Source organism: Pteronotus mesoamericanus, unplaced genomic scaffold, assembly GCF_021234165.1.
Source record: "Pteronotus mesoamericanus isolate MK-2021 breed Mesoamerican mustached bat unplaced genomic scaffold, CSHL_Meso_final contig_78, whole genome shotgun sequence".
Taxonomy (NCBI): domain Eukaryota; kingdom Metazoa; phylum Chordata; class Mammalia; order Chiroptera; family Mormoopidae; genus Pteronotus; species Pteronotus mesoamericanus.
This window is the reverse complement of record NW_026555258.1, coordinates 17,615,499-17,628,673: the sequence shown is the minus strand read 5'-3', so window position 1 is coordinate 17,628,673 and position 13,175 is coordinate 17,615,499. Positions and strand designations below refer to the sequence as shown.

Genomic DNA, 13,175 nt, shown 5'->3' with positions numbered 1-13,175 from the left:
CAGAGCAGATAAATCTGAATGCCTGAACTCATTTGAAAGGCTGTGGCCAAGGTGGACCCAAAGAAAGATATCAGGGAAATCTCTTCTTCCCTCCCACCTTCCATCAATCATCCCTTAGCCCACATTCCCAGAAGGCTGCCAAGAGGCCTTTCCAAGAGGCTCTGTTAAGATATGCAGTCTGACATCCAGTGCTGAAGCCATCGACCTAATTCCCACCAGGTATGCACAGACCAATCTCTCCTATAATCCTATCCCAAGGGCATTAATGACAGTAATATGGGGAGTCTTACCATTAGCTCAAAGTTCACATGAATCCTTGCAACAGTAACAGGCTGTTGTTGACTGATATAAAGAAGAATCCTATACTGTTCTCAAAGGTGGGCAGAAAAAAAAAGAGAAGTTAAAAGGCAATACAAAAATCAGTACTAAGATGTCAGTAGTAAGGGGCTGTGTTTCAAGCAGGCATAAAACTCAAAACTCAGTTAATCCCTTAAAGTTTGGATTTTAAATTATATCTTCTCACTACCCATTTTAATCTCTTTTCATTTTGGCTTTACTCTTTAACTGTACTTAGCAATGTCTTTATTTTGTTGGTGTTTTCACTTGTACAAGAGGTGACTAAGAGATACAACAAATGGCTAATAGGGACATGAAAAGATGCTCAACATCATCAGACATTAGGGAAATGCAAATTAAAACCACAATAAAGTACCACTTCACATCAACTAAAATGGCTATTAAAAAATAACTGAAAAATAATGAAGTGTTGGAACCCATATATTGCTTATAGAAATGTAAAATGGCACAGCTGCTGTGGAAACAGTTTAGCAGTTCCTCAAAAAGCTAAATAAAGAATTACCTTATAACAGCAATTTCACTCCTAGTATATATGAAAAAAAAAGAAAGAAAACAGGGACTCAAAAATATATTTGTATATGAATATTCACTGTACCATTATTTATAATTGCCAAAAGGTGGAAATAACCAAATGTCTGTCAACTGATGAATGGATAAACAAAATGTGTTATATACATACAATGGAATATTACTCAGCCATAACAAAGAATGAAGTTCTGCTACATACTACAACATGGATGAATCTTGAAAACATTATGCTAACTGAAATAAGCCAGTCATAAAAGTACAAATATTTTATGATTCCACTTATGTGAAACATCTAGAATAGTCAAATTCATACACATAGGAAGTAGATTAAGGTTGCCAGGGGATAAGGGAAGGAGGGCTGGGGAGTTACTGAATAACGATTACATATTTTCTGTTTGGGGTGACAAAAAAGTAGAAGTGGACAGTGGTGATGATTGCTCAATGCTGTGAATGTAATTAGTGCCACTGAATTATACACTAAAATATGGTTAAAATAGCAAATTTTATGTTTCATATATATTTACTATATACATATATACAAACCACAGTTAAACAAATGATTAATTCAACCCCAGAGGGGAGGATGAGACTATGAGAGCTCATATACATACAATCTTGCACCAAGGTCTTTCTGTGCCTTTTGATAGGCAGGTAGAATGAGGGATTGATCACCTCAATGCAATCCAATTATATATTGAACTGGTCAGGGAAGGAGCATAGATTTATTAAGATTCACTCCACTTCTGGGGTGTCCCTATTCTCAAGCATTATCTTCCTAGGCTTTTGATTGAGAGCCTGGAATGTCTCTGACTTCCCAGTGCTGAACATTTTACCCATCAGAAATTCTGAGCTGAGTTCTTTAGCTTCCTTCCTAAGTAATTCAAAATTCAGCAAATGTATTGAGAGGAAGGCCATGGATGCTCACACAGATTCTCATCTTACAGTGGGACTTTATCTCCTATGCACCATGAGACTGCAGAAGTTTCCCTCTGCCTTTCTGGCACAGCCCCTGGACTTCAACTCCATTCCAGAACTCAGCAATGTCCTAAGGGGAAAAAAACAATCTTGCCTTTGGAGCAACTCTAGTTTTTGCCAATGCCTCTTGCGCCCAGCTGTCTCAGTGCTTGGGCCATACCTGATGTTTAGTCTACACCTAGGTATCAGCCGAAGTCACAGGGAAAGGGGACACTGAACTCACTGGCTCTTTCCTCTCTGAAATTTTAGTTCATCTAGTCCTCATCATTTCCACAGCTCACTAATGAATTTTAAAATGTATTTTTTGCAATTTATCTCCTTTTTAATAGTCATTAGAGTAGAAATGTTTTCTGCCAAACCCACTATACCCTGTCTGGTAGTGAAGGGTGGTAAAGTCCTAATACCAGATTTTTATGATCCAAATGGCAACCCCTAATAAATTAATAGTTCTAAGTAATAATCATCGATGGCAGCTAACATGAAAAACCACCAGACTTTATTTACCTCCAGATGGGAAAATGAAACAGACTTAAGGGACACAGCAACCAACTGCAATATATGGACCTTATTAGATCCTATTTAAAACTACTTAAAAAAAAACCAGGGAAATCTGAATACTAGCTGGTAGTGAATGACCTAAAAAAATTATTGTGGGTGATTTTTTTAGGTGTGACAATGGACTAATGGTTATGTTTTTAAAATTCCTTTTCTTTCAGCCCTGGCTGGTGTGGCTCAGTGGATTAAGTGCCGGCCTGAGAACCCAAAGGCCCTCAGTTTGGTTTCCAGCCAGGGCAAACAGGTGGGAGTGAGCGAGAGGCAACTGATTACTGTTATCTCTCATACATTGATGTCTCTCCCTCTCTTTCTCCCTCCCCCTCTCTCTCTAAAAGTAGATAAATAAAATCTTTTTAAAAAAATCGTTTTTTTAAAGAGATACGTACTAAAATATTTACAGCTAAAATTGTATGCTGGAGATTTACTCCAAATAATCTGAGTGGGGTAAGAAGGAAGACTGGCTTGGCTTAAGGTGAAACAAGATTAAAAACAAGCTAGGAATGGGTATCTAGGGGTTCATTATTCTAGCCCCACTATTTTTATGCTTCTAAATTTCCATAATTTTTTTTGTTTGTTTTTAATATAAATGAGTGTTGTCTATTATATTAGCTACCCTCAACAGGTCATTTTCTCTTTCTGTGTCTCAGAGTCTCTGAGGGGTATGGAATCCATGCTCTCAGGGCCTCTGAAATTCTATAATTTCTTATGCTCACTTCAACAGTGTTCAAAACCTTCTGGAACAGAATTTGAAGGTAGATACAACTTTACAAGTAAATCAGTCTTGGGGCTTCTAACCACATCTTCTTTTTGACCCAAACCAATATTTAACTGTGTGACCAGTTATCCATCTCCTAATCAAATTTTCAAAGGATAAACTCTGGTTATTAATGCAGATACAAAGACATATTGCTCTAAGTAGTACACTAAGTGTTGTTCATTGCCTTACAAAGGGATGTCCTTGGTGAATGGTTTACTCTGAAACTCCAAATTCTTAAGCTAGGTCCATATCACATTTATTTTAATGCATAACAGTAAATAAAGACTATAAATGTACATAATATTAAAAATTCACACTTAGTACAAACAATCATTCTAATCCTCTGATACATGAGACACTGGGCAAGCCCAGAGGAAAAGCAGCTCATCAGTACCATTTAGGGTACTTGGAATATACATGAGATGGAGGGCAATCTCACCTCTTTGGCTGTGTGATTTCCCAGGACTGCAGCACCAAATTTGCCCTGCTTTACATATTGATCATTTGTGCTACAGAAGAAAAAAAAAAACAATAGGTTTTAGTACTTCCTTAAACTTAGCAGAATCAGCTTTATTTTCTGCAATACAAAATGTAGGAAATCTAGTAAATTCAGCCTCTAGAAAGGAATGGAGATGAGTAGTTTATAATTCAAAGCCCTTACACAACTTCTTTACTCTTTAAATATCTACTATTCATATCTCAGTGGAGTAGCTATCTTTGAGCACTTGGAAAAGCAGTTGCTGAGGGTACAAGCACGAGAGAGAGAGAGAGAGAGAGAGAGAGAGAGAGAGAGAGAGAGGAAGAGAGAGATGTAAAGCATTATTGGTACTTTTTCTGTGGAAAGGCTGTGCAGCTGTTTTGCAACGAACAAAGGCTTACTGAGAAAAGAAAGGCGCTTAACCCACCCCTCAGTTCAGAAAGCATTCCTTCTCAGCTACTTACTATCTATATGCATGGACTGCTGTTGCAACCAATACTGTGGAAGTGCCTGTTGAGGTGGGTGCTGTTTTTGGTGTTGCCTGATTTCCTGAAGATGAAGAAGGAAACAAAGTTGACATTTCATTTCTTGGTTGAAACTGATTTTTTTTAACCACTAAAGCTGCTTCAAAATTCTTCTTTATACCACATAGTGTTAAAAAGCTTTCATGACCATTATCCTCATTTGATGCATAAAACAGTAGTATGACCTCATCAGGGGATGAGAAAACTGAGGCTCTAAACACTCAAGCGCCTTACACAGTGATAGTAGCGAGCCTAAGACTAGAACTCAGGACTCTGACTTCACTCCAAACAAGTGTCTGTACCGGACAAGACGCAGTATCTAGAAAATGAGGTCATATTCTATATACTTTCTTTTCCCCTTCCAATATTTTGACAGCTATGATAAATAAAAATTATTTCTCCTTCCTTTACTTCTGGAGTAGAAAAGGTAAGATATTCAGATCACAGCCGTTACTTACCTTACGCAGTGGTATAAGATTAATTCTAGTGTTTTGAAATAAGAGTCTATTTAGAGTAAGTCACATATTTATACTCACCACATGAGTAGTGAGACACAACCAACAAGAATTTATTTTCAAAAGCATCCTTGTTTTTTTATTTTGCAATGATGAAAACAAGGCAATGGGCCCCAAATAAAGCCACTTATGCTAAGCTCCACATCACCAAACAGATTTAATTCCAGTTTGGCCCTCCCCGAAATGGAAGCTTAAACCAGTCAATCAGGAACAGCCTGATCAGCACTAGTGAGGTAATTTGCCTGACAGACCCTCTGTCATCCCCTAAAGGAAAGTAATCTTGCAATAACCAAACGACTTTTTTGCCTAATACAACTTCTTTGTTCCTGCTCCCTTCTGCTTCCAAGTCTTTTTCATTTTCTACAGTTCCTTGGAGCTCCTTTCAATCTGTTAGATTGGATGCTGCCTGATTCAGGAACTGTTGCATAAAGCCAGTAAGATTTTTAAAATTTTATGCAGTTGAATATTGTCTTTTTAAATTTTGTATTGACCCATTTTTTTTTTCTGATTGTAGAGTACACATGCATTGTAGAAAACTTAGCAAATATAAAAATACAAAGAAAATATAGCTGTTGCTTGTCTCAGAGGATTTAGGAGGTTATGAGTCATGAGCCGAGACCAGCCACTCATATGGAAAAGCAGCGTGGATTGACCTATGTGTGTAACACACTAACTTACTGTGACCTAGGAAAGGCTGCCAAGGATGTCTTCAACAAAGGATATGGGTATGGCATGGTCAAAATAGACCTGAAAACCAAGTCATGTAGTGGAATGGAATTTTCTACTTCTGGTCATGCTTATACTGATACAGGGAAAGCTTCAGGCAACCTAGGGGCCAAATACACTGTCTGTAGCTATGGACTTACCTTCACCCAAAAATGGAACACAGACAATTCTGTTGAAACAGAAATCTCTTGGGAGAATAAGTTGGCTGAAGGGTTGAAACTTACTCTTCATACCATATTTATACCGAACACAGGAAGAAGAGTGGGAAATTGAAGGCCTCCTAAAAACAGGATTGTTTCAGTCTTGGCAGTAATGTTGATAAAGATTTTTCTGGCCCATCCATTTATGGCTGGGCTCTTTTAGCTTTGAAGGTTGGCTTGCTAGCTATAAGATGAGTTTTGACACAGCAAAATCCAAACTGTCACAGAATAATTTCGCCCTGGGTTACAAGGCTGCGGACTTCCAGCTGCACACTCATGTGAATGATGGCACTGAATTTGGAGGGACTATCTACCAGAAGGTTAATGAGAACACTGAAACATCAATAAACCTTGCATGGACAGCTGGCAGTAACAACACTCGCTTTGGCATCACTGTTAAATACAAGTTGGATTGTAGAACTCTCTCTCTCTGCTAAAGTAAATAATGCTAGCCTGATAGGACTGGGTTATACTCAGATTCTTTGACCAGGAGTCAAACTGACCCTATCAGCTTTCATTGATGGAAAGAACTTCAATGCAGGAGGTCACAAGGTTGGGTTGGGATTGGAACTAGAAGCTTAATGAGGTTTTGAATAAAGCATCAGATTTCTCCCTGGAGATGAAGAGAAATGAACCCACTATGTTTTGGCCTTAACATTCTTCTCTGATATTTCAAAAGTGTGGACTTTTTATTCTTCCAAAGAATTGTAATCCTCCTGCACACTGAAGCCTAGAGAGCGCAAGACCTTCCTAAGGGAGGTGCTGGAAAGCATGCCTGAAGTTGTCACATTTGTGCCACTTTTCAGTTCAGTTCCACAGATTTTAAATATGATCCTCAGCAAAAATGTAGTGTCTTGTTATAAAGGAAATAACCCAATCCAGTTTGTACATCACGTCCTGCACGCCCCACACTATTTTTTCATGACCTTTTAATATATTGATCTCTGTGCTGCAATGGAATCTTTGGTTTAGCATCAGAGCAAAATAAAGAAAACCATCACATTTAAAAAAAGAAAATAAAAATGACCTGTAATCTTGCCACCCACATAAATGTTAATCATTTAACGTATTTATTCTAGTCCTTTTTCTACATACCTAAACTCTGCAGCTTTTTGAAACAAAATTAATGTATAATTTGACAACCTCCTTTTCTCCCTTAGCATAGACATTTCCTTTTATTCTTCAAAATGCCCAAAACAAAAAAGTCCTAAAAGTTATATATTTTACGTGTGTGTGTGTGTGTGTGTGTGTGTGTGTGTGTGTATTTCCCCCCATATGTTGGATCTTCTTTGCTATCTTCAATGCCCAGGAAGCCAGGACAGCAAATTTTTTAAGTCAAAAAATTAAGAGAATGTTTCAAAAGAAACCTGCCTTAATTTCCTGCCTACTTCCCAGTAGGGAGTGCATGAGAGGCAACCACACAATGTTTCGCTCCCTCTCTTTCTCCCTCCCTTCCCCTCACTCTAGAAATAAATAAAATTTTCAAAAATTTCCTCCTGTTGCCCTGGGTGACATGGCCCGAATGGTTACATCATAGTCTCGTACACCAAGAGGCTGGGGGTCCGATTCCTGGTCAGGGGACATATCTAAGATGCAGGTCTGATCCCTGGTCAGAGTGCCTATGGGAGGCAACCAATAGATGTTTTTCTCTCACAGTGGTGTTTCTCTCTCCCTCCCTTTCTCTCTAAAATCAATAAACATATTTAAATTTTTAAAAAATTTCCTCCTGCTAACCTTCTATTTCTCTTGAGGCACAATTTATTGTGTTTACTCATTCTCTTGTTCTAGTTTAGTCTTCATTTCTGAAATGATTTTTTTTTTTTTTACATCTCTAATTCTTGCCTGAGTCCTGTTACTTACTTCTGAGATATTCTAATTAGCATTTATGTTCTCATCTCATGTCTAATGTTATTTTCTTAATGTTAAATAAGTGGCTGTAGTTTTGATCAGCTCAGTAAGAAACATTCTCATAGAACACAGCTTTCACTGTCTGTAGAGATATTCTGTTCCTTGCTCTTTGTTCTTATGATAACTTTGCAAGGAGTTTGATTCTGAGACTCTTCTATTGCTCATTTTTACTTGAAATTTGCTTTTCTGAACTCTTAGGAGGTTCAAAGTGGCTTTCCTACCTTTACAGAGCTCCCTCTTCTGTTCTTTTTGTATAAAGTTCAAAAATAGGGTGGATTCTTCCTGAGACTTTCTGACTCTACTTCTATCCTTATTCTTATCTGGATCTTCTCTCCTTCATTTCTAATGTCTCTATGCTCCTCAATATTAATTCCACTCCCAGCAAGTTCTTCTCATTGTGGGGACCTGTCATGGAGGCTCCCATAGTGAGTGAGGTTCAGAAGTGCAGAGAAGCAAGAGTGCTGCAGTTTTTTAGCCCCATCATCAACCCCTTCTACTTACCCACAACTAGAGGGGGCAAAACACTTCTCGGTTCCATCTTGGCCTATCATATTTTCCATGAACACCTTTTGACTAGTTTGGGGTTCTCCCATTGTCAGACTCAAATATTCTCCCACTGCATCCCTGTCTGCTCCCATGCAAATGTTGATACCACAGAAGCCTTGTGGTTGTCCGTGGTTTGTCCATACCTGCTTGTATTTGGGCGTTCGTGAGAATACCTTTTCAACTGATTTTGTCATAAATATTGCCCATATTTTTGTCTTTTATATCTTATAGCTCTGTTTTTATATTGAAATCTGAAGAGACTCAAGAACTATGCTGCAGTCATCTTCCCCACAAAGACTTCTTATAAAATTATCCCTTGAACAGAATGATCTCCTATATTGCTACTTCACTTTTTATTTGTAAATATCTACATAAGCTTGTATAAGTAATTTTTAAGGTCAAATGCCTCTACAATTCTTCTTTGAAAGTATAATGAACTCACAGTTGTTGTTTCCTGATTTTAAAAAATCAAGTTACTTCCCTGGTTGGGGTCTTAGGTTTATTTTTATCTCTATCCATTAACTCAACCACCTAAAATTGAGTCAGAAGCACATAGTTGATGAAGAGATGTGCCAGAGGAAATGTAAATGACTAGAAATCTGGTCAGGTTATGCTTTAAAGAACAGGACTAGCAATCCACAGCAAAGCTGCCAAAAGCAACAGGTAAGATTTAGAGCAGGGGTCTGCAAGCATTTTCTTTTAAAGGCCAGAATAAATATCTTGGACTTTATGGGCCATATGGTAACCCCTGCAACTATTCAACTCTAAATATCCTATCAACATCCTCAGTGCCAGCATTGTGCCTAGCATGTAAAAGGCTTGCAACACTTTCCTCTTCATTCAACGAATATTTAATTTAATGTCCCTCACCACCTGTTCAGTGCTGGTAGCTGAGGGCTGTTTCTATCAGTCCCTCACTGCTCTTCAGGTTCTTACACAAAGACAGCAAAGTTTAAAAAAAAAAAAAAAAAAAGACAGCAAAGTATAGGAGGGAAAAAAACCTTTGGAGTGATCAGATCAGTGTTCAAATTTCGGTTCTGTCATTTACTGCTGCATGATGCTGACTAAGTCCCTAAACATCTCTGAGACTCTAAAATGGTGGTTGTCTCACCTATATCACAGAATTGTGAGAACTGAATAAGAAAATCTATGTAAAGCACCTAAGACTGGACACATAGCAGACATTTTAGAAATATTAGTCCCCCTTCTCTCTTTTCATTCAACAAATGTTCACTCCATTTTCTTCTGTGTCCACCATGATGAAAGGCACATGGATATAGCACTGTCATTGCCTAGTTGGGAAAAATTCACTGTCACCATGCATCTAACCCATCAAGGTAAAAAAGTAATAAGCAGCTCTTCCTTCTCACCAAAACACTGGACAGTACCTACCTAGAGGGCCCTCGACAGAGTTTTTGAGGGTGGTGTCCATATGGGGCAGAAGAGCTTACTTGTGACCTTTCGTTATCAGTTTTCAACAAAAGACATACTATTTAGCTGCTAGAATTGGTATCTCAGAACTTAGAGAAGCAGACTGACCAAGGATGAACAACTGGTCATACCTCTGTTGGAAGGCCATTTATCCTTTCAACTAACTTGGTAGCGGCTAATCCTAACCTCTTAACTTACCTGTTGTTGCTGTTCCCTGGCCTTTCTTAGGCTGCTTTGGCGCTGTGTACTGGAAGAATTCATTTCCATGGCCAGCGGCTGTCTGATCCAGTCCAAAAAGAGAGGCCAATCTGGCACTATTGGTAGAAAATGAAAATAACATTTCATTTGACATATCTCAAACCTGGTATCATTATAAATGCTGCTCATCTACAATCTTGAATACCTCCTTGACTGTATATCCCACCATTCAATACTGGAAGTGGAAGACAAGTGTCTTTGAAATCAAGATTGCATTTTTGATTGGAACACCATCAGCTGACTTTATTCGTCTATACGACTTTAGTCAAGGTATTTCTTTCTGGACCTCAGTTTCTGCATCTGTAAACTGAGGTGGTTGTCCCAGATGCTCTCTATGGTCTCTTCAAACTGTTAATCCTTGCCTTTAGCAAGTCGTGGTTTCCTACTTTTTATTAGTTTATCAAATTGAAATAAAATTGTACTATGAAGTTACACGATCAAACATGGTCTTGTCGACCATTCCACCTAACAGGCAGAACCATTCTTTTATCATCCTTTTCCATGACTCTTATGCCCCAACTATTCTACTGAAATTGCTTTTGCTAAGGTCACCAACAACCTCTTTGTTACTAAACATAATTTACCAGTCCTTATCTAATTTGGCCTTCATGCTGCCTTTTTACACTATTTTGTTCTTCAAGCAAAATCTTCCCTTAACTTTTGTGGGGATACCTGTGGGTTGGAAAGAGGGATGAGCCCAAATAAGATATAAATAAATGTTAAAGGGATCAGTTTCTAGTCTTCCCATCTCTCTGGATCCTCATTTAACTTCCTGAAATCTTTCTCCTTTGTTCAACCTTTAAATGTCCATGCCCCCAAGATTTTATACTTTCTCTCCCCTGGCAATCTAATTTATTTACCTTGGTATCAAGTGCGAGCCAAATGCTGATGATGCTCAAATCTGTGTCCTCAGCCCAGAATTTGCTCCCGAGTACCAGACAACACAGATATCCCACAGGCAACAAAAATGCAACATGTCCAAACCAGAACTCCTATCTTCCAACCCCCACTGCCCCATCAAAACTTGTTCTTACTCTTGTGTTTCCTCTCTTGGTGACATTTTGTGTTGGGGTCCCCAAGACCACCACCAGGTCACTGATATGTTAGAAGACTCCTAGACTCAGCATATAGTTATACTCATAGCTAAGATCTATTACAATGACAAGATACACAACAACATCAGCAAAGGAAAAGGCACATGAGGCAAAGGCCAGAGGAAACCAGGGGCAAGCTTCCAGAGTCCTCTCCCAGTGGAGCGACACAGGACACGTTTAATTCCTCCAGCAATGAGCTGTAACAACATGTGTGAAGTGTGGTCTGCCAGGGAAGCTCATTAGAGACTTAATCCCCCAGGCTTTGAGTCTAGGGGGGCTGATAAATAGAACTCTCTGGCAGGTACCAAAATTCTAGAATCCTGGAGAAACACAAAGTTCATGAATCATTTTGTTTGTACAAAAAGTTCAGACAAGTGAGCCAATCTTATCATTTACAGAAAGCTTTATATCAGGGTAGGGAACTGTTTACCAATGCAGCTCCCAGATGTTAGCCAAGTGCCAACCTTGTAAGCAGGACTTTCAAAGGATAACAGTTTCAGGTCTACTATTTTGTCTAATTGGACAAAATTCACTGTCACCATACACCTAACCCATCAAGGTGAAAGAAGTAAAAAGCAATCTTCATTCTTGCCAAAACACTTAGTTAATAATTTAAAAAAAAATGTTAGCCAATGCATTTAGTTGCCAAAGTCTTTTTCTAGCCTTAGTTTTATACTACTTTTCTTTTCTCATCAAAAACAGTAACACTGTATTTATACTACATCAATGTATTTTAATAAACGGGGGTTCTTTCTTTTGTTAAAGTGCTTCTTTTATGAACTGTGGCATCAAACATTTACTTCTACAATAATGATAATAGCACATCGGCAGCGTAGTGGCAATCTGCTTGCTTGATTTCAAATCCAGGCTCTTTTACCTTTTAGCTGTGTGACCTTGGGCACTTTACCTCTCTGGTCCTTAACTTCCCATTTGTAAAATGGGTATAATAGTAATAACTACCTCGTAGAGCAGTAGGGAGAAGTAAATATGATAACATATATGTATTACTTAGAAGGATGTGCAGTGCCTAGCATTAAGTACACCATATGTTTTATATACATGTGCAGACATCCTATTACCTTAAAATATTATTTCAACTCAGATACCCTTGTAAAGAAGTATGCTCAATCGATGCACAAACGGACCTACAACTATGAACTGGTATTAATAAAAATACAAAACTACAGAACTGGGAAAGGTCTCAAAGATTATCTAGAGAAAACTCCATTATTTAACAGACTGGGATATGGAAAGCCCAGGAGAAAGAAGTGACTTGTCCAAAGTCCCATTCCTAACTAGGGGCAGAATCAACATTAGAATCAAGGCTTTTCTGTGTCTTTTATGGAAAGGAAAAATGTTTTTTGATGATCAGTTCTAGATTTATCTTTTTCTACCTTTATACTGGTGATTTATCATTGCTGCACTAATCTAAAATACAAGTATACACATAACTGGCCCCTTTACAATACTTTGTGATTATTAATACTGCACTGATTTCACTCTACTACTGAATTGAAAGTTTCTTAGTGGCAGGAACTATGTCTCATTCCTACCTGTATTAGCTGAAGCCAAGGACCATATACTTAGCAGGCATTTACATATTTCTTCATCTCAAAGTCACAGTGGTGGGGAAAGGGCTAAGACCAAAAAACAAATTAAAAAAACACACACTTCCTGATTACTACTACTTCTAGGTTAACCATGGACTTGAAGAGGCCTGGAAACATGGATCACAGACTATCAATCACCTAGATTGCCATCCTAGGCACCAATATTCCCTTTTCTATTAGGCCGGAATGTCCTAAATAGAATCAAGTCAGTCATATTTTTAAGTCAAGATACTTAAAAATTAATAAGCATAGTGATAAAGGAGGAAGTGAAAAGTAGCTGCAGTGCTTACTGTCATCTGTTCCACTTCCTTAGATAAAACACAGAGGAATAGCTGAATCAGAGAATGTTGGTGAAACTTTCTATATCCTCAATCTTAAATCTGATTTGTTTTTTCTGGCTATTACTGGGAACAAAAATAAAGTATATGAATAACTTTGTTTACTAAGCCTTTTATCATTAAATTAGCTGTTGTTTATGTTTAAGAGCACAGTCACATGCTTAGAAATAAAGTGTTTGAGGTCCCGTGAGCCTGCTCTGGAAAGCCGCAAAGCTGAGGCACCAAGAACTTATCTCAGGCCAGAAATCTGGAAAAGAGCACATGACTCATTTTTTACCCTGTAATTTTTCAGTCAGCAGTGTGCTGCTTGTTGCACGACAGTTGAAAGCCCTAACATTCATTTATAGACTTCCCCAAATACTTCCACAAGGCACA

At 38.2% G+C, this 13,175-nt stretch overlaps 1 protein-coding gene and 1 pseudogene across 1 annotated transcript in view; one reads left to right on the top strand and one right to left on the bottom strand.

The window, feature by feature from the left end:
- The window catches only part of FKBP15 (FKBP prolyl isomerase family member 15), a 53,728-nt gene that overhangs the window by 38,827 nt on the left and 1,726 nt on the right, over positions 1 to 13,175 (bottom strand). Inside the window, exons 2-5 of the mRNA XM_054584511.1 lie at positions 9,699 to 9,814; positions 4,115 to 4,199; positions 3,612 to 3,681; positions 291 to 365 (exon numbers count right to left, since the gene is read on the bottom strand). Coding sequence (XP_054440486.1) covers positions 291 to 365; positions 3,612 to 3,681; positions 4,115 to 4,199; positions 9,699 to 9,814 — 346 coding nt within the window. The remainder of the gene's footprint in view (positions 1 to 290; positions 366 to 3,611; positions 3,682 to 4,114; positions 4,200 to 9,698; positions 9,815 to 13,175) is intronic.
- Positions 5,357 to 6,343, top strand: LOC129079337 (voltage-dependent anion-selective channel protein 3-like; annotated as a pseudogene).